General features: G+C 53.6%; 1 protein-coding gene across 5 annotated transcripts; it reads right to left on the minus strand.

Moving 5' to 3' along the window:
- Positions 1–371: 371 nt before the first annotated feature.
- adar (adenosine deaminase RNA specific) lies at positions 372–17753 on the minus strand. Of its 5 annotated transcripts, none has more exons than XM_062465986.1 (16): positions 17630–17753; positions 12384–14259; positions 11914–12182; positions 11597–11792; positions 11298–11446; positions 8376–8511; positions 7068–7306; positions 5753–5909; positions 5345–5513; positions 5137–5230; positions 4643–4759; positions 4371–4501; positions 4006–4188; positions 2891–3003; positions 2320–2447; positions 372–2224 (listed from the first exon to the last, which is right to left on the minus strand). In XM_062465986.1, exons 2-16 carry the CDS (start codon positions 14112–14114, stop codon positions 1819–1821), a joined length of 4218 nt encoding a protein of 1405 aa, XP_062321970.1. In that variant the 5' UTR covers positions 14115–14259; positions 17630–17753; the 3' UTR covers positions 372–1818. The 5 variants fall into 5 exon arrangements, with proteins under 5 accessions (XP_062321970.1, XP_062321969.1, XP_062321968.1 ...); XM_062465985.1 differs by having other exon boundaries at positions 5741–5909; XM_062465984.1 differs by having other exon boundaries at positions 11570–11792.
- Between the last annotated feature and the right edge of the window lie 563 nt (positions 17754–18316).

Raw genomic sequence — 18316 nt, forward strand, 5'->3', positions numbered from 1 at the left:
GTGCTGTACGTAGCTTTGGATAAAAGCATTTGCCAAATTAATATTTTATTCTAAAGCTCCAGCGCTCCACTACAGCTCATTTGCATCACCAACCTGGTGTTCCTCGTGGACACACAGCCTGTGCTTAACCTGCGCTCAGGAAACCTGCAGTACTCCATCTTTGAGGAAAACCAAACCTGTCGACTTGCAGTGGTAAAAAAAAAAAAAGTATCCAGTAGCTATATTTACCTCAGGTCTCGATGGATGATTTAAACTGACCGTGTTCATGTTGTCACACGACGGCTGTTCCTAACTGCAGCATTTTAAAAACCTTCATAAAGGGAAAACATTTGGATGGCAGCTTCTAAAAGGAAGGGACAGAATAACAAATCTGGGATAAACATTGCTGGTCAATTTAATTTTGTTTAACACTTTTCAAGGAGGATCCCATCCGTAAAAAACAAAGTTATTTTAATCATTACACATTTGACAGAGAAAGAAAAGAATCACCATAAATCAAACACAATTAAAAAAAAACCCATCTCAAGTATGACTTACAAAATAATATATACATAAAATATATACATATACACACACACACAAACATATATACGATGTGTAACAAACATCCATATTTGCATATACATCTGTGTGTTTATGCATTTGTATGTACATGATGTATATATTGCATCACCTCTCCGGTGTTTCCATTTCAGAAGATCCAGAAAACATTTAAAACGATAAACAATCAAAAACAACCGAATTGTTCTCTTAAAACCAAGTCATCAAGACATGACCGTGCAAGAAAAGGACAAAAGCAAAGCGATTACACTGCAAGCATGGGCTGACAGGCGAATAATAACAGATCAGCTACATCGCCCTTAAAACATTAATCAAGACCAAACTGCTCATGCAAATCAAACCCTTTGTCCTCTCAGCCCTCTCCCACATGGGACCATCTAGTGACAACATCAGAAAGTGAACCAAAGAGAACTGGAGATCGTAAGATAAAACAGTTTGATTATGATTTTGTGGGATAACATCCGTGAATCTACATTACAGTACAGGGATATTATGGGATGGCTCAGAGAAGGCTGAATTAAAGGATTGGCACGATTCGGTGCCACGGCAACAGCATATGATATAGGGATGGGTCATGGGAGTACTAAATGTTACAATGCTGGTTTATTCTACAGAGTGACCAGTATCTATGCTCAGGTAGATAACATGCTAATACTCAAACATTATACAGAGTCAATGGCTAGGTAAGTAGAGTATAAAGGTTAGAGTTTCACTGCATCTTATGTACACTGAGACTACAACAGGGACACATTGCTGTACTCTATTCAATGATTTGAATTGTGGTTTTTCAGTAGTGCAATTTCCATACTCTTTAGAATATACTCATGCCAACTCTTGATATCTAACAAAATATTTTTTTAATTTTTCTTTCAACAGCATTCACTTTCAGATCCATCTTTCCTCACCATCCGTCTTGCTGCTATTTGAGCCCCACCTTTAGGCTTTCTTTTTCACTCCATCCCTCCTTCTCTCTCTCTCTCTCTCCATCCATCCTCCCATCCTTCCCTCTCTATCCATCCCTCCATCCTCCCTCTCAGGCGTTCTGTCCCTTCGTATCACTCGTTCTGCTGCCCTACAACCTTCTCTTCAAGGAAGATGCGGTCCTGGCTGCTGGCAACTCCCTATCAAGCATCCCCTTCCCTTCTCCTCTGCATCTCCAAGCCCTCTTCACTCCATCTCTCCCCTAGGATCAGTGTTTCCTCCTCCGCTTGCCCCCTCCCCCCTCCCTCTACATGGTGTGTGTGCGCGCCCCTCCCTCTACATGGTGTGTGTACGTGCCACACCAAGCCAATCCTGGCCCGGACTGAACACAGGAGCTGGGACTCCATGATTGTTGTTGTTATTGCCATGTCCCTGGTTGCCGACAGCAACACTTCCCCCTCCTTGCGTCTGCGCCACAGCCTGAACATCCGGCGCCCCCCCCGCCCCTTCCCCCGCCTCGAAGCTCTTCTCCTCCAGGGGCTTGCCGATCCAGGAGCCGTACCCGTGCGTGTCCAGGGCCTGGAAGAAGTGCTCCTTGGCCTGCTGGAAGGAGGCGGCGGCCATCTTGGCCTGGGCGTACGACGGCAGGTCCAGGAGCTCTTCTCGGCCACAGCGCTGGCACAGCGTCCGGAACACACGGAACAGGTTGGACTTGGAGACCCGCGACACGTCCAGCTTGGGGCTAGAGGGGAGGCAGAGCAGAGATGAGATCACATGGGAACGGGACAGGACGCGGCGTTGTGAAGCTGTGGTGCGGCGCTGCTCTGGCTCCTCTACCCGTCCAGTTTGCCCTTGGTGCCGTCCAGCACCTCCACGGTGATGTGGTCTGGCTGGCTCCAGTTCACGCTCGACTCCTTGGTCTTCCCCGTGTGGCGCGTCGAGTCGTACACACTCACCCTGCCCACCTGGGGGGGACAGCACACTCAGTCCAGAACGACGCACTTCAAGGACTCAGCAGCAGAACAAAAGAGGGCTGAGGGTGCGTGTGGTGTGCAGGGTGCGTGTGGTGTGCAGGGTGCGTGTGGTGTGCAGGGTGCGTGTGGTGTGCAGGGTGCGTGCAGGGTGCGTGTGGTGTGCAGGGTGCGTGTGGTGTGCAGGGTGCGTGTGGTGTGCAGGGTGCGTGTGGTGTGCAGGGTGCGTGTGGTGTGCAGGGTGCGTGTGGTGTGCAGGGTGCGTGTGGTGTGCAGGGTGCGTGTGGTGTGCAGGGTGCGTGTGGTGTGCAGGGTGCGTGCAGGGTGCGTGTGGTGTGCAAGGTGCGTGTGGTGTGCAGGGTGCGTGTGGTGTGCAGGGTGCGTGTGGTGTGCAGGGTGCGTGTGGTGTGCAGGGTGCGTGTGGTGGGGGTGTTTACCTCTGGGTGGTTGAGTGTGTACGGAGGAGGAAGAGCTTTGGTGAACGCCTCGCCGTCTCTGGCCAGCCTACAGCACACGGCTCGGGTCAGGTGACCGTGGCTGTACAGGTAGCCTAGAGGAACACAATGTACCAGGAGGAGAGAGAGAGGACCACAGAGGTGGAGGAGAGGGAGAGAGAGGACCACAGAGATGGAGGAGAGGGAGAGAGAGGACCACAGAGGTGGAGGAGAGGGAGAGAGAGGACCACAGAGGTGGAGGAGAGGGAGAGAGAGGACCACAGAGATGGAGGAGGAGAGGGAGAGACAGGACCACAGAGATGGAGGAGGGAGAGAGAGGACCACAGAGGTGGAGGAGGAGAGGGAGAGAGAGGACCACAGAGGAGGAGGAGAGGGAGAGAGAGGACCACAGAGGTGGAGGAGAGAGAGAGAGAGGGAGAGAGAGGACCACAGAGGTGGAGGAGAGGGAGAGAGAGAGGACCACAGAAAGAGAGAGGGAGAGGACCACAGAGGAGGAGAGGGAGAGAGAGGACCACAGAGATGGAGGAGGGAGAGAGAGAGGACCACAGAGGTGGAGGAGAGGGAGAGAGAGGACCACAGAGGTGGAGGAGAGAGAGAGGACCACAGAGGTGGAGGAGAGAGAGAGGACCACAGAGGTGGAGGAGAGAGAGAGGACCACAGAGGTGGAGGAGAGAGAGAGGACCACAGAGATGGAGGAGAGAGGACCACAGAGGTGGAGGAGAGAGAGAGGACCACAGAGGTGGAGGAGAGGGAGAGAGGGGACCACAGAGGTGGAGGAGAGAGAGAGGACCACAGAGGTGGAGGAGAGAGGACCAGAGGTGGAGGAGAGAGGACCACAGAGGTGGAGGAGAGAGGACCAGAGGTGGAGGAGAGAGGACCACAGAGATGGAGGAGAGAGAGAGAGGGAGAGAGAGGACCACAGAGAGACAGAGAGAGAGAGATACACAGGAGAACAAAGGGGGAGGAGGAGAAAACCAGACTCATTATCCTCACCCAACACTGCTGTGTCAGACATGTCACATGACCCAAAATCAACCAGAACCCCACATTGAGCCTCTGAAGCTTCGTCTGTGTGGATGGGTGCTTGCAAATGTTACCCAGAGTGATGGACTTGAGGTAGATGGGGTGCAGGAAGTGGCTGAGCAGCGCCCCCTGCAGGCCCAGCACGTTCCAGCGCAGGATCTTGTCGCTGCAGCTCATGGTCCTCAGTCTCTCCCCATGCTGGATGCCGTCCCAGGTGGGCACGATGGCACTGGACTCCACTGGGATGGTGCCCTCACCTGGAGACCACACGACAGCAGGACTGGTTTTACCACAGGCTTTGGTGGGAAGGGTGAGTGTGTTTGTGAGTGAGCGTGTGTTTGTGTGTTTGTGAGCTCGCGTGTGTGTGAGCTTGTGCGTGAGCTCGCGTGTGTGTGAGCTTGTGCGTGAGCTCGCGTGTGTGAGTAGTCCTGGCTCGTACCGTTCTCCACCTTGGTGCGGAGCTTGCCCTGTTTGGCGTTCTCAAACAGAGGCTGGTGCCCCGCACCGCCCTCCTCTGCTGACTCACTGCAGGACTTGTCGAACAGAGCGCCATCTCCACAGGGGGCCGTGCTGGGCGGGAGGGGGGAGGGGTTAATCACTCTGTTAATTAGCAAAGTTACTAAAAGAACATTTGGATGGCTGTTGAAGTCGTAGGCCAGTCTGAGGTATGACAGGGGAGGTGATGGAAGGAGGGAGGGAGGGAGCGCCCACCTGATGTAGAGGTGAAAGGTGATGTCGGGTTTGATCTGAAGCTTGTTTTCCTCTGCAGACTCAAAGATACTGTCCTCCGACCCTTCACAGTGCTTAAGCAACTCATTATACAGAAACCTGAGGAGACAGAGACAGACACAGAGAGAGAGACACAGAAAGAGAGACACAGAGAGAGAGAGAGACAGAGAGAGATAAAGATAGATGCAGATAGACAGAGAGAGATAGAGATGGATGGGAAGAAGAGAGGCAGGGAGGAAGGTAGAGAAAGAAGGAGGAAGAAAGTTACTTTGGGTGACAACCATCAAGCAGCCCGATGTGAGGTGGAGGAGCCTGGCGTGGTGCCAGCCAGCCAGACTGCCTGCTTGCCAGCCTGCCACAGCAGCACCAGGGGATCAGCCGGGTCACATCCATCTATTAAAATCCTTCATATTAAAAGACAGCCGTCGGTCCAGCCTCAGGAAGGCAGGGTGGAAGACCCAGAGCTTATTTCTCACCTCACGAACCCCCTCCTGGAGATGATTTCTGCGTGGCAGTCGTTCACAGTGTCCCCTTTAAGACTCAGCTCCTCTCCTTTAACACAGCGATTTCCTGCAGAGGAAAAATCCAGACAATCCTTCCAAATGCCAACGCAAAAAAAGAGTGTCGCCCCCGTGGCACCCCCCCTGGCGGCGCCCCCCTGGCGCCGTGGCGAGGTAGTCCTACCTGTGCCGAGGCTCACCACGGTCCCCAGACCCTCCCCCCTCCTCATGACAAAGGTGGCCAGGATCTTGCGTCCCAGAAGGCTGTGCTGTATGCGCGTGGTCAGGGAGTTGAAGCGCTGGTGGCTCAGCATGGCGATCTGGTCATGCAGAGTACTGCCGCTCACAGGCAGCTAGGGGGAGATAAGGGAGAGAGGGGGGAGGAGAGGGGGGAGAGAGGAGAAAAAAGAGTCGCAAAAAAATTACCGTATTGTTTGGATAGGAATGTACTCGTTTGACTAAATCTAAATCATCAAGAGTAGCAGTAACGCAGCAGGACTTCCCTGACAGATCAGTATCTCCGACAGTGTTGTGAACATGGTGATAATGTGGGTGGAGATGAAGAAATTAGGAGTAATACCAGAATGAGTACCTCTGCTGGGGTGAGCTCCCCAGTACGGGCCGCCTTCTCTGCCTCCCCAATCAGCACCCTCAGAGCGGCATCTGCAGCCTCCTGCTTCCCCTGCTTCTTGTTGGAGGCGCGCACTGGAGGGAACCAGCGACCCCCCAGCTTAGCCTGGTAGGTGAACCTGAGAGGGAGGTCAGGAGGGCGGGTGGGGGCAGTGAGAGAGAAGGAGAGCACGGAAGAGAGAGAGCAAGCGAGAGAGAGACAGAGTGAGGTTGAAAGGGAGAGGGAGGGAGAGAGTGAGGTTGAAGGGGAGAGTGAGGTTGAGAGGGAGGGAGAGTGAGGTTGAAAGGGAGAGGGAGGGAAAGTGAGGTTGAGAGGGAGAGGGAGGGAGAGAGTGAGGTTGAAAGGGAGAGGGAGGGAGAGAGTGAGGTTGAGAGGGAGGAAGAGTGAGGTTGAAAGGGAGGGAGAGTGAGGTTGAACGGGAGAGGGAGGGAAAGTGAGGTTGAAAGGGAAAGGGAGGGAGAGTGAGGTTGAAAGGGATAGTGAGGGAGGGAGAGTGAGGTTGAAAGGGATAGTGAGGTTGAGAGGGAGAGAGAGAGTGAGAGGGAGGGAGGGAAAGTGAGGTTGAGAGGGAGAGGGAGGGAGAGAGTGAGGTTGAAAGGGATAGTGAGGGAGGGAGAGAGTGAGGTTGAGAGGGAGGAAGAGTGAGGTTGAGAGGGAGGGAGAGTGAGGTTGAACGGGAGAGGGAGGGAAAGTGAGGTTGAAAGGGAGAGGGAGGGAGAGAGTGAGGTTGAGAGGGAGGAAGAGTGAGGTTGAGAGGGAGGGAGAGGGAGGTTGAGAGGGAGGGAAAGTGAGGTTGAAAGGGATAGTGAGGGAGGGAGAGAGAGGTTGAAAGGGAGAGGGAGGGAGAGAGTGAGGTTGAGAGGGAGGAAGAGTGAGGTTGAAAGGGAGAGGGAGGGAAAGTGAGGTTGAAAGGGATAGTGAGGGAGGGAGAGAGTGAGGTTGAAAGGGATAGTGAGGTTGAAAGGGAGAGGGAGGGAGAGTGAGGTTGAAAGGGATAGTGAGGTTGAAAGGGAGAGGGAGTGAGACAGAAGGCAGTGTGGGAGAGAGGAGGACAGAGGGGGGCAGCAGAGAGACAGAGATGGATGAGGGCAGACGTGAGAGCGGGAGAACATGACAGAGAGATGGATGAGGGTGACAAGGAGGTGGGACAGAGGAGGAGAAACAAAAACCAGGAGGAGGAGGAGGGACACATAGGGAGAAGACGATTATATCATTTGTAGGGCACATATCCATTTCCCACGAGACCGAAAAAAAAAGTGAGTAGTGCGGTTCTTACTTGGGTTCATGCGGCGGTCCGGCCTGGCCCACCAGCCTGATCTCAGCAGCGAAGCCCCTGGCCCTGGCGTACTCCAGAAGGCCAGACACTGCGTTGTTGTTCAGGTGGTTGATGAGGTCACCTACCCCGGCCTCGTGGGCCGCGCGGAGCTCCTCCGCTGTCAGGGGAGGGAGGGAGGGGCAGGGAGGCATGGAGGCACCCCCCTCACCGTCCCCTGACGGACAGAGGGGCAGCTGGGGCTGGGAGGGGAGGAAGAGGACAGGAGAGGAGGAAGAGGACAGGAGGAATAAAAGCAGAACATGGGGTTAAGAGACAGGAGAGGGAGAGGACAGGAGGAATAAAAGCAGAACATGGGGTTAAGAGACAGGAGAGGGAAAAGAGCAAGGGGGAACAAGGGAAGAAGAAAATGAAGATAGGTGAGTCAGAGTCCTTCCTGGCTGGGGGGGTTACACCATAGATATATATAAAGACTAGATGTCTTACGGCGGACTCTAGAACGTCCACACATGGCGGCCATCTTGCTACAGTCAACTCGCTCACCCATAACATTGTGTTGGTGCTACATGTACTTTTTAAATGACCATAACTTGCTCAATTTTCAACCGATTTTTAAACGGTTTGGTTTGTTATCAACGTCAGAGACGTTATGCCACTGCATACTTATGAATAATTATGTGATTTTTTTTAAAAATAGAATAGAAGTATGCAGTGACATAACGACATCTCTGACGTTGATAACAAACCAAACCGTTTAAAAATCGGATAGCAAGATGGCCGCCACGTGCGGACGTTCGACTCCGTTGTCCGGCAACGCGGACGAGACATCTACCCTTTATATATATATATCTATGGGTTACACAGTGTGGTGTGTGGGGTTCTGTTACACAGTGTGGTGTGTAACCCCCGGTTACACAGTGTGGTCTGTAACCCCCGGTTACACACCATGTTTGAATTTCCCCTCCCTCGCCCCCACCCTCGCCCCCTCCCTCGCCCCCACCCTCGGCCCCACCCTCGCCCCCTCCCTCGCCCCCTCCCTCGGCCCCCTCCCTCGCCCCCACCCTCGCCCCCTCCCTCGGCCCCTCCCTCGGCCCCCTCCCTCGGCCCCTCCCTCGGCCCCCTCCCTCGGCCCCCTCCCTCGGCCCCTCCCTCGGCCCCCTCCCTCGGCCCCCTCCCTCGGCCCCCTCCCTCGGCCCCTCCCTCGGCCCCCTCCCTCGCCCCCCTCCCTCGCCCCCACCCTCGCCCCCTCCCTCGGCCCCCTCCCTCGGCCCCCTCCCTCGGCCCCCTCCCTCGGCCCCACCCTCCGGTCACCTTGTTAAGCTGGAGCCTCCCGTCTGACATCAGCTCTTTGACGGCCTCTTCTGCAGCGAGCTGCCGGGCAGCCTTCTTGCTGGGGGCTGAGGCCTCAGCACACAGCGTCTCTCCGATCTTCACCCTGAACATAAACCTGGGAGGGACGACAGGCGGGGGAAGAGGAGACAGACATACATTATTTGGTGGTACGTTTTCTGAGTAGAAGAGGCTCAGGGTCACCAGTGGACGAGTTAAACCTCAGACCGTGCAAGATACCACAGATACATGGAGATGAACAGGGTCGATATTGACCCCAGTGGAGGTCCTTCTCAGGGGAAGGAAATCAGCAGAACGAGAGGAGAGAGAGAGAGAAGGGGGAAGGAGGGAGAAAGAAGGGGGAGGGAGACAGAGAGAAGGGGGAAGGAGGGAGAGGAGAGAGAAGGGGGAGGGAGAGAGAGAGAAGGGGGAGGGAGAGAGAGAGAAGGGGGAGGGAGAGGAGAGAGAAGGGGGAGGGAGAGGAGAGAGAAGGGGGAGGGAGAGAGAGAGAAGGGGGAGGGAGAAAGAGGGAGAGGAGAGAGAAGGCGGAAGGAGGGAGAGGAGAGAGAAGGCGGAAGGAGGGAGAGGAGAGAGAAGGCGGAAGGAGGGAGAGGAGAGAGAAGGGGGAGGGAGAGGAGAGAGAAGGGGGAAGTAGGGAGATAGGTGGACAGAAAAGGTATTGTGTGTCACGTCAGCAGACTGCAGTATTGAGGGCAGCCACTCAGGACGCAAATAGCTTGTCCGCAAGGTCCCCTGACGGACATAGGTTCAAGTTCAAGTCTTTTATTGTCAGATGCAACACAGAACAACACAGGGTCAAACTGGGCACTGAATTTTTTGGGACAAGACAACGCAAAGCAACCTGGCATAACATGACATATAAGTACTCAGAACATAGGTTACACCTATGATAAGCTAACATATAATATAATAAACCTCCTAAATATTCAAAATAACAATACAGTATACAAAACCTATAATACACATAATATCCTATACTAACCTTGAGACAAGTAGGGTACAATTATGATGGAGTCAAATAGCTGCATCCGGAAGGAAGTATGGATAAATAGACAACTGGATATACATACATGGGATACAGGGATGAGCGTTACCGTGGGTCGTGTGGCGGGCCCTACAGGGGAGCGTTACCGTGGGTCGTGTGGCGGGCCCTACAGGGATGAGCGTTACCGTGGGTCGTGTGGCGGGCCCTACAGGGGAGCGTTACCGTGGGTCGTGTGGCGGGCCCTACAGGGGAGCGTTACCGTGGGTCGTGTGGCGGGCCCTACAGGGGAGCGTTACCGTGGGTCGTGTGGCGGGCCCTACAGGGGAGCGTTACCGTGGGTCGTGTGGCGGGCCCTACAGGGATGAGCGTTACCGTGGGTCGTGTGGCGGGCCCTACAGGGGAGCGTTACCGTGGGTCGTGTGGCGGGCCCTACAGGGATGAGCGTTACCGTGGGTCGTGTGGCGGGCCCTACAGGGATGAGCGTTACCGTGGGTCGTGTGGCGGGCCCTACAGGGATGAGCGTTACCGTGGGTCGTGTGGCGGGCCCTACAGGGATGAGCGTTACCGTGGGTCGTGTGGCGGGCCCTACAGGGGAGCGTTACCATGGGTCGTGTGGCGGGCCCTACAGGGGAGCGTTACCGTGGGTCGTGTGGCGGGCCCTACAGGGATGAGCGTTACCGTGGGTCGTGTGGCGGGCCCTACAGGGGAGCGTTACCGTGGGTCGTGTGGCGGGCCCTACAGGGGAGCGTTACCGTGGGTCGTGTGGCGGGCCCTACAGGGGAGCGTTACCGTGGGTCGTGTGGCGGGCCCTACAGGGATGAGCGTTACCGTGGGTCGTGTGGCGGGCCCTACAGGGATGAGCGTTACCGTGGGTCGTGTGGCGGGCCCTACAGGGGAGCGTTACCGTGGGTCGTGTGGCGGGCCCTACAGGGATGAGCGTTACCGTGGGTCGTGTGGCGGGCCCTACAGGGATGAGCGTTACCGTGGGTCGTGTGGCGGGCCCTACAGGGATGAGCGTTACCGTGGGTCGTGTGGCGGGCCCTACAGGGGAGCGTTACCGTGGGTCGTGTGGCGGGCCCTACAGGGGAGCGTTACCGTGGGTCGTGTGGCGGGCCCTACAGGGGAGCGTTACCGTGGGTCGTGTGGCGGGCCCTACAGGGGAGCGTTACCGTGGGTCGTGTGGCGGGCCCTACAGGGGAGCGTTACCGTGGGTCGTGTGGCGGGCCCTACAGGGATGAGCGTTACCGTGGGTCGTGTGGCGGGCCCTACAGGGATGAGCGTTACCGTGGGTCGTGTGGCGGGCCCTACAGGGATGAGCGTTACCGTGGGTCGTGTGGCGGGCCCTACAGGGATGAGCGTTACCGTGGGTCGTGTGGCGGGCCCTACAGGGATGAGAGTTACCGTGGGTCGTGTGGCGGGCCCTACAGGGATGAGCGTTACCGTGGGTCGTGTGGCGGGCCCTACAGGGATGAGCGTTACCGTGGGTCGTGTGGCGGGCCCTACAGGGATGAGCGTTACCGTGGGTCGTGTGGCGGGCCCTACAGGGGAGCGTTACCATGGGTCGTGTGGCGGGCCCTACAGGGGAGCGTTACCGTGGGTCGTGTGGCGGGCCCTACAGGGGAGCGTTACCGTGGGTCGTGTGGCGGGCCCTACAGGGGAGCGTTACCGTGGGTCGTGTGGCGGGCCCTACAGGGGGGAGCGTTACCGTGGGTCGTGTGGCGGGCCCTACAGGGGAGCGTTACCGTGGGTCGTGTGGCGGGCCCTACAGGGATGAGCGTTACCGTGGGTCGTGTGGCGGGCCCTACAGGGATGAGAGTTACCGTGGGTCGTGTGGCGGGCCCTACAGGGATGAGCGTTACCGTGGGTCGTGTGGCGGGCCCTACAGGGATGAGCGTTACCGTGGGTCGTGTGGCGGGCCCTCCTGGCCCGTGTTGATGAACTCGATGGGGCTTCCTGTGCGCTGGCTGAACTCCATCAGCATGGACACGGGGTTCTTCCCCCCGGGGAGCGAGCGGGACAGGGCCTGGGGCGGGCCCTCCACAGCGCCCTGGCAGAGACGGGGAAGATGCACCGTTCAGGAAACCGGATCATGGATCCATCAGGTCACAGAGATTTCACACCTCTCCCCCCACCCCCCCGGTACAAAGCCCACAGAAGCATACACACTTACAATGGCGCTGGTGCTGGACACACTTACAGCAGTGTCTGGATTGGGATCCATGGCCTGATCCATGCCAGCGACGGCCCCCTCCTCCCCCTCCGGACCTCCTCCATCCATCTCCCGGACCAGGATGCGGAGGGTTGCTGCCGCGGCATCTTTCTTCGCCACCTTCTTATTGGACGCCTCAGCGATTGGAAACAACCTGCCATCCAGCATGACCTGCATACGAAATCTGAACGTGGGCAAGTTGGGGGGGGGGGTGGGGGGCAGAACTTCTGTCAATTCATTGTGTCTGAAACGGGTTGATGATTTAAGATGCAGCAGAAAGCCGGGATAAACTGCCAGTGGCTTACCTGGGGTCGTGGGAGGGCCCTGATTGGTCAAGAAGCAGGAACTCACAGTTGTGCCCTAGGTACTGGGCATACTCCATCAAGCCACTGACGGGGTTCTTAGTTTTCACTTCTTGCAGTTTCGCCCGCAGGTTTTGGGGAGGAGGTGCTGCCAAGGACACGGCGACCGTTCCCATGGCAGCAGCCCTTTCCACATCAGTCTGCCGGCGAATAGCATTAAGGAATTCTGGTATGTCGTCACTGGCCCACTGGTCCCCATTAGCCTCGTCTTCCTGATGGACGATGGAAGATGGTTGGACAGAAGGGGGAGGGGGGCGTGGAGGGTGGGTGGAGGAGACAGAAAGGGTGAGGGGGGAGGGGTCATTATGTGTTGGGAAGGGCTTCATGTCTGGTATCTCAAACTCTTCCACGCTCTCCAGGTAAGGGCGGAGGTGTCTGACATGGGACAGTCCACCTACCCCCTGGCCACCTACCCCCTCTTGGCTCTCCTGCGACTGAAGACCTGGGGCAGACGGGAGTGTGTCCCTCCCTGGAAATGGGGACAATATTTCTGAGGTGACCGCTCCTGCTTGCCCGGCCCCACCTCCTGCCTCCACCACCTGCATCTCCGTGGCGGCGTGCTGCGAGGCCTTGAGGCTGCGCTGCATCCTGTCCCTGCGGTGGTCAGACAGGTCCCAGGTGAAAGGGGTAACATCCGAGTTCTTGACCACGTCCCCTTGCTTCTCCAGGGCGTAGAGGGTGGGGTTCACCTGCTTGGCGGTCTTCAGGCCCATGTTTTTGGCTATGACCAGAGCGGTCACCTCCCTGGTGTCTAGCAGGTACTGCATCACCTGCTCCTTCTGTTCCCGGCTTTCCGCCATGTTGGGGGTTTCGAGGTGGAGGTCGAGAGGCTGGCTGGCAGAGCTGGCTGTGACCGGGTCCGGTTCTTCCAGGTCTTGTGCTTGTGGCGGTTCGTGGAACGAGTCTGACGATTCCAAAGAAGATGAAGACGAGAAGGAATTTGATTCGGCGTCAGAATCTTCTTCCCCTTCAGCCTCTCCGGGTTGTGCGTTGGCTTGTTGGACGTCTTCGCTGACCTCAGCGTCTACAGCCGCATGTTCCTTCTTTACCGGTGACAGAAAGCGTTTGTGAGCTGGCTGCGACTCTCCTGTGCTTTGCGTCTGTTGGGAATGTGTTTCGTTCTGCGTGTCCTGGTCTTCCCCACCTTGGGGAGACTCCCTGAACAGAGTCCACTCTGGAGGACTGCTCCCTTGTTTCGTTGCTTTCTGCGTGCGCTCAAGAGCATACAGAGCCTGGTTGACGATCTTTTTGGGCAGATGTAGCTTTTTGGCTAGTACCTTTGCTTGAAAACTTTCAGTGGGGCTCAAATCAGTCAGGCATCTGACGATCAGCTCCTGAATATCAGGTGTTAGCTGAACGGGAGTCAAAGTCTTCTTGCCGGAGTTGGAACTTGAAACAGACGCTTTGTCAATGCTCTCCCCTCCTCGGCTGGGTCGCTCTCTGTTAAAGGATAAACTCTGCAGGCCGTTCAATAGAGATTCAGAATATTCCGCTTTAGGACTCCATTGCCTGTTAGAGTACTGGTTGTGGTTCTGGTTTTTGTTCTGGTTGTGGTTCCAGTGCTGTGGTCCAGGGTTGCCTCTCGGGGCTCCTTGAAAAGGTGGGTACCCCAAATCTCTGCTGCTCCCTCTGCCTCGATCTCGACTGCAGCCCCCTCTACCCCGGGGGCTGTTGCTGTGGTGGGGGAACCGGCTGAAGCCGGACTGAGGCTGGTACGGACTGTAAGGCGGCCCGGTGAGTATCACACCAACAGCCCTCGGCCCCCCTCCTCTGGGGCTCACCCTGTACTGGGGCGCCTCAAGGTTCTGTCCCCTTAGGAACTGGACCTGCTGGTCCTGAAACGAGTTTAGAATCGGCACACGGTTTGAGTTCAGCCGCTCCGACCCGTTCGATGCCCCGGGGTGGAGGGTTCGGACCGGGTTCGGCCCAGATAAGGGAGGGGTGACGGGGAAGAGGGGATGGGGCAGCGAGTGGGAGGGCACAAGGGGAGGAACAGGGAGACTGGGGAAGTCGTTCTGGTGCGGGGTCTGCTGCGGGGGAGTTCGCACGGACCCGAGTCTGTAGAAGTGGGGCTTGGCCTGGAGGTGTGAGAGGGGGGGGCGGTGGTACTGCTCTTTGGAGGGCCCTCCTCTACCTCTGCTCATAGCGCAGGGGTGGGGGCACAAGAGGGCAGGGGTGCTGACTAAGCAGCAGAAGTCTGTGTCTGTACCGGAGGTATCAGGTATCAATGCAGAGATAGCAGAATGTAGAGAAGCTGGGCAGGCAGGCGTCGCAGACAGCACACAGCACCTGAGAGGGAGAGGACCAGGCTGACTGTGAGACACGTGAAGATGACCGTAAGAAAGTAATCAAATAATGAGGGATAAAGACAAGAGAAGGTTGAGAGACACTTTTAGCTTTTGTTAAAATGATAGGAAGTAAACAAACGGGGAGCTAGAGAGGAACTTTCCAAACGTTACATTTATTTGTGGGGGGGGGAGGGGTTATAAATTATTTCATTGTCACATACAGCGACAGCGTCTCTACCTCCCCGAAACTCAATCCCTAGGTAAAAGGCTGCTGATTAATAATTCATAGTTGTTGTGACAATCCTTGTATTTCTGGCTTAGATGATTTGCAAATTCACAAGGGAAGGGAAAATGCGACACCGAGACAGGATGTTGGGAATAGTCCGAGGGCAAACGCAAGGACAGGAGACATCAGATCGTCCTGTAACTGACAGAAGATAGACAGGAGACAGGAGACACAGTAGGTGAGAGATTCAGCTTTGAAACTTGAAAGATATTTAGCTAAAAAAAAATCTAGGTTAACCCTCTTATACTTTACTGTCCTAGGAAAGAGAAGACTTCTGGAAACCCACTGGTGACTATCAGGTGTCATAATGTGTGCCATAAACACTTCACATTCAATTAACTAAAATAGCTTTCTTTGGACAAGTATATAGCTTCATAACCGCGTGCTTGTAGATGATCAGCGTGGATAGTACAAAGCAGGGTTCCAATAAAAAAAATGTACATGACTCAAAAGTCGAATCAAGTGACACAAAGAATTATAGAAGAGATACAAAACGTATCACATACATAACCCATTACTGTATCAGGTTTCAGTACTTAATTTAATAAGTCAAGTGGCTGTCGTTCACCCTTAACTTGAACGGGAACGGACAGCGCGATGCTCCGCTGCTCCCGGTTAAACAGGACTCCTAATCCTGACCCTAATTCAGCAGCCAAAAACAACGATTCAAAAGTTTCTCGAAACCAGCTATCTGGTTTCCATTCATACATAGACGATGGTTTGGCTTTGTAATTGGTTATGAGTCCCGAAAACGGTCCATTAGCCTATCCACTCTCCACATCCCCCTTCAATGCATATTAAAAGTGTCTAAATTAATAGGTAAACCTCAGTTTCACAGAAAATACCGAAGGCCTCACCTGTTCAGAGGATGGAGCGGAGAGATTAATCCCGTCACTTTCGAATGACAGAACAACAAGAGTTCTACCGGCTGCGCGTGCGGCGGGGGTCAAAAGGTTAAAGTCAGGATAAAAAAAATGCAGTTGTGCCAGCATCCTAATAAGCTCATCAACGTGTTGTTTCGAAGCCTGAAATGTTTCATGCTATTTTAAATTCCTCTTTCAGAGCTCATTAACATTCTCGCTTTGAAAGGCAACTGAAGCACATGGCTAAAATATCAGAACCACGCAGGTTATAAAATGACGTTATTGTAGTACTACAGCTGATATACAACATAGTTCGGCAAGAAGCATGAAACGTCTACAGTGATGCCTCTTTCGTTTTTCTTTCTTCGGAAATAAGCCGTCTAGAGTTTCTACCCTGTCACGTGACATTCAAGCCAATGTCACGTGTGTCTACATGTTTCATTGACCACATGCGCCTTGCCTCGTCATTGCTCATGGTTAAAACAAACCAGATGTTTTAATGGTTTTGTGTTGTATCTGTAAAATGTATGAAAACGTAAATAGCAGTTGAGGATAAGGGGATATCTGCCAATGCAGTATTTTTGTGCCCTACAAAGAGCTATAGCCGGAGGAGGTAAAGTATTGTCTTTAAAAAGGCACGTGCTGGCTGATCTCATATGTGTACAATTTGCTTTCGTTTGCTTTACTGCGTTCAACGAAACTACACATTGAACTTTATCGCTTTCCTTTTGCTTGCCCATCTAAATCTCTAATGTGAAGTATGGCTCCCGGACAATTGTATGACAAAATGACATAGCTCACCAATGTAAAAAAAAAAAAAAAAAATGGAACTGTATTAAAATATAAAAATATCAGCCTAGCACCAAGCAGATGCCAAATGCTGCCTGAAGCGGTGTTTCACCCCGAATCACACTCGATTCAATCACGCTTATGCACGGGTGCATTGTTATCGTCCCATTTACAGTATGTTCTTAAATGTAAATATAATGGTCTGGTCTTAAAATATAAAAAGTGGAAATAGTAAAGTGAGAGCTTCACTTCATCGCTCAGTTCTACTCAGACAAGATGAGGTTGCTAGGGAAGTTTGGTCTGGGATGGGGTACGTTGTTCCCTCCTGCATGCCCTTGTCCCCACCCCCCACCCCTTCCCCCCTCCCCACCCCTTCCCCCCTCCCCACCCCTTCCCCCCTCCCCTGGCAGATCTCCGGATACAGAGAGAGAAGCCTCAACAACAGGGGACAAACCGAAGCTATGCAGTAGTTGATTCAGTGGCACTTGGCCTCGTTCACATACAGCATCCATGGATTTACAGTTGAACTTACTGTTACCGCATAAAATGGAAAACCCTAATTGTATATAATAGTTAATACGTCATTCAGAAGTTTATGACCACACTACTGAATAATTAATCTGAGGTTACAAGGATAAGGTTCATTTCGATGGGATGGTCAAGATAATGAATGCTGACAAATTAACAAACTAATAAATAAACCAAAATAGCAGATAAACACGCTCACCACAAGCCATTTTGCATTCTCTTTTCTAAATCTCTTATAATCCCGTAGTATTCCTCTCATTCGCACGCGCACTCATCACATTTGGCTACAACTGTTGCCAGAATGTCAGGCTTATAAAAACCATTAACATTTTTCACCGCCATGTAGAACGAGCGCATGCATATATTGCGCGAGCTAGCTTGCTATAGTCCCAGCACAAGGTAGCGCGAACCCAGCATACACAACCAGATAAAGCTTAGTTTAGTCAGGGTCACTTTCAAAATAACCTAAATCGGGGTACCGTGCTGTAGACAATAGCTAGGTAACTCGCTACAGCCGGCTATCTTGGAAAGGGTCGAGTCGAGTCCAAGTCAAGCTTGCTAGCTGGCTAGCTAACTAGCTAGCTATTAACGCAATGAAAGGATTAGCCAAAACACACTGTGTGCTATGTTGGAAATGTATTAAATACAAACACCAATTCACAGAGTAGAGTTTCAGTGCCCATATTTTCGTTTCCAAGAGTGCTTCATACATTCGCTATTCCCTGCAAGAAATACTTTCCCTGCGCAAGACTGTCTGAAGTGAAAGCACTGACCATCACATTGCACCATGCAAACAAACGACAAACGCAATGCAAAGAGAAGCAGCACCAACGCAATATTTACGTAAGTCGCACTGATCCATGGCACAGGAAGAGGGATTTTTTTGAACGATATCGTTCAATTACCTGCGTTTGAGGGGGCTCGATGCGGCTAGCTAGGTCTTGCGTACCAGCATTTTATTCCATGCAGCGGGACAAACAACGGAATAGGAAAATCGATGTCATCAGTGACATGCGCCACGCCGGCGCGTTGATAGTGACGCGCCACAAGTGCTCGGGTGCCAGTGTTGCTCAATACATTGGAGGGGGAGGGGGAGGGGGAGGGGGAGGGGGAGGGGGAGGGGGAGGGGGAGGGGGAGGGGGAGGGGGAGGGGGAGGGACAGAATTCTCAACAGAATTGGCGGCTATGACAACATGAATGCACAATACAGTTGGTTAAGTTACAGTTATTTTGGTTTCGCTAAACAGGCAACACTGGAGGTTCAGAGACGGAAACAATGAGATGAAAAACCTCTCCCAAAAATGTGACCATGGTGTTCTTGATCGCTACTACATTATAAGGTGTTCGCGCTTTTTATAAAAAATAAAACAGCTATTTTTTTGTCAATATCATAAGAATGATATATGGAGATGATCATTTTTATCAAGGAGCCAAAGTAAACAATTTTGTGAATAGTTTGACTGTCCAAACGGCACTTACTGATACATCCAGCAGGGGTCAGTAGTAGGCCGTCTTCACCATTTTATTTAAGTATTGCAGTAGCAGAACAATCTGTTGCTACGATAAAACTACAGTTTAGGATGAACTTGCTT

The sequence above is a fragment of the Osmerus eperlanus genome, chromosome 7, assembly GCF_963692335.1.
Source record: "Osmerus eperlanus chromosome 7, fOsmEpe2.1, whole genome shotgun sequence".
Taxonomy (NCBI): Eukaryota; Metazoa; Chordata; class Actinopteri; order Osmeriformes; family Osmeridae; genus Osmerus; species Osmerus eperlanus.

Bases quoted from the DNA above. Each gene is read 5' to 3' on its own strand.
- adar (XM_062465982.1), bottom strand. From the start codon at position 14,114: ATGAGCAGAGGTAGAGGAGGGCCCTCCAAAGAGCAGTACCACCGCCCC. The intron at 12,183-12,383 runs GTAGGTGGCCAG...ATCGTCCATCAG, and splicing joins CGCAGGAGAGCCAAGAGGGG to GAAGACGAGGCTAATGGGGA. The intron at 11,793-11,913 runs GTAAGCCACTGG...GCCCACGTTCAG, and splicing joins GGGCCCTCCCACGACCCCAG to ATTTCGTATGCAGGTCATGC.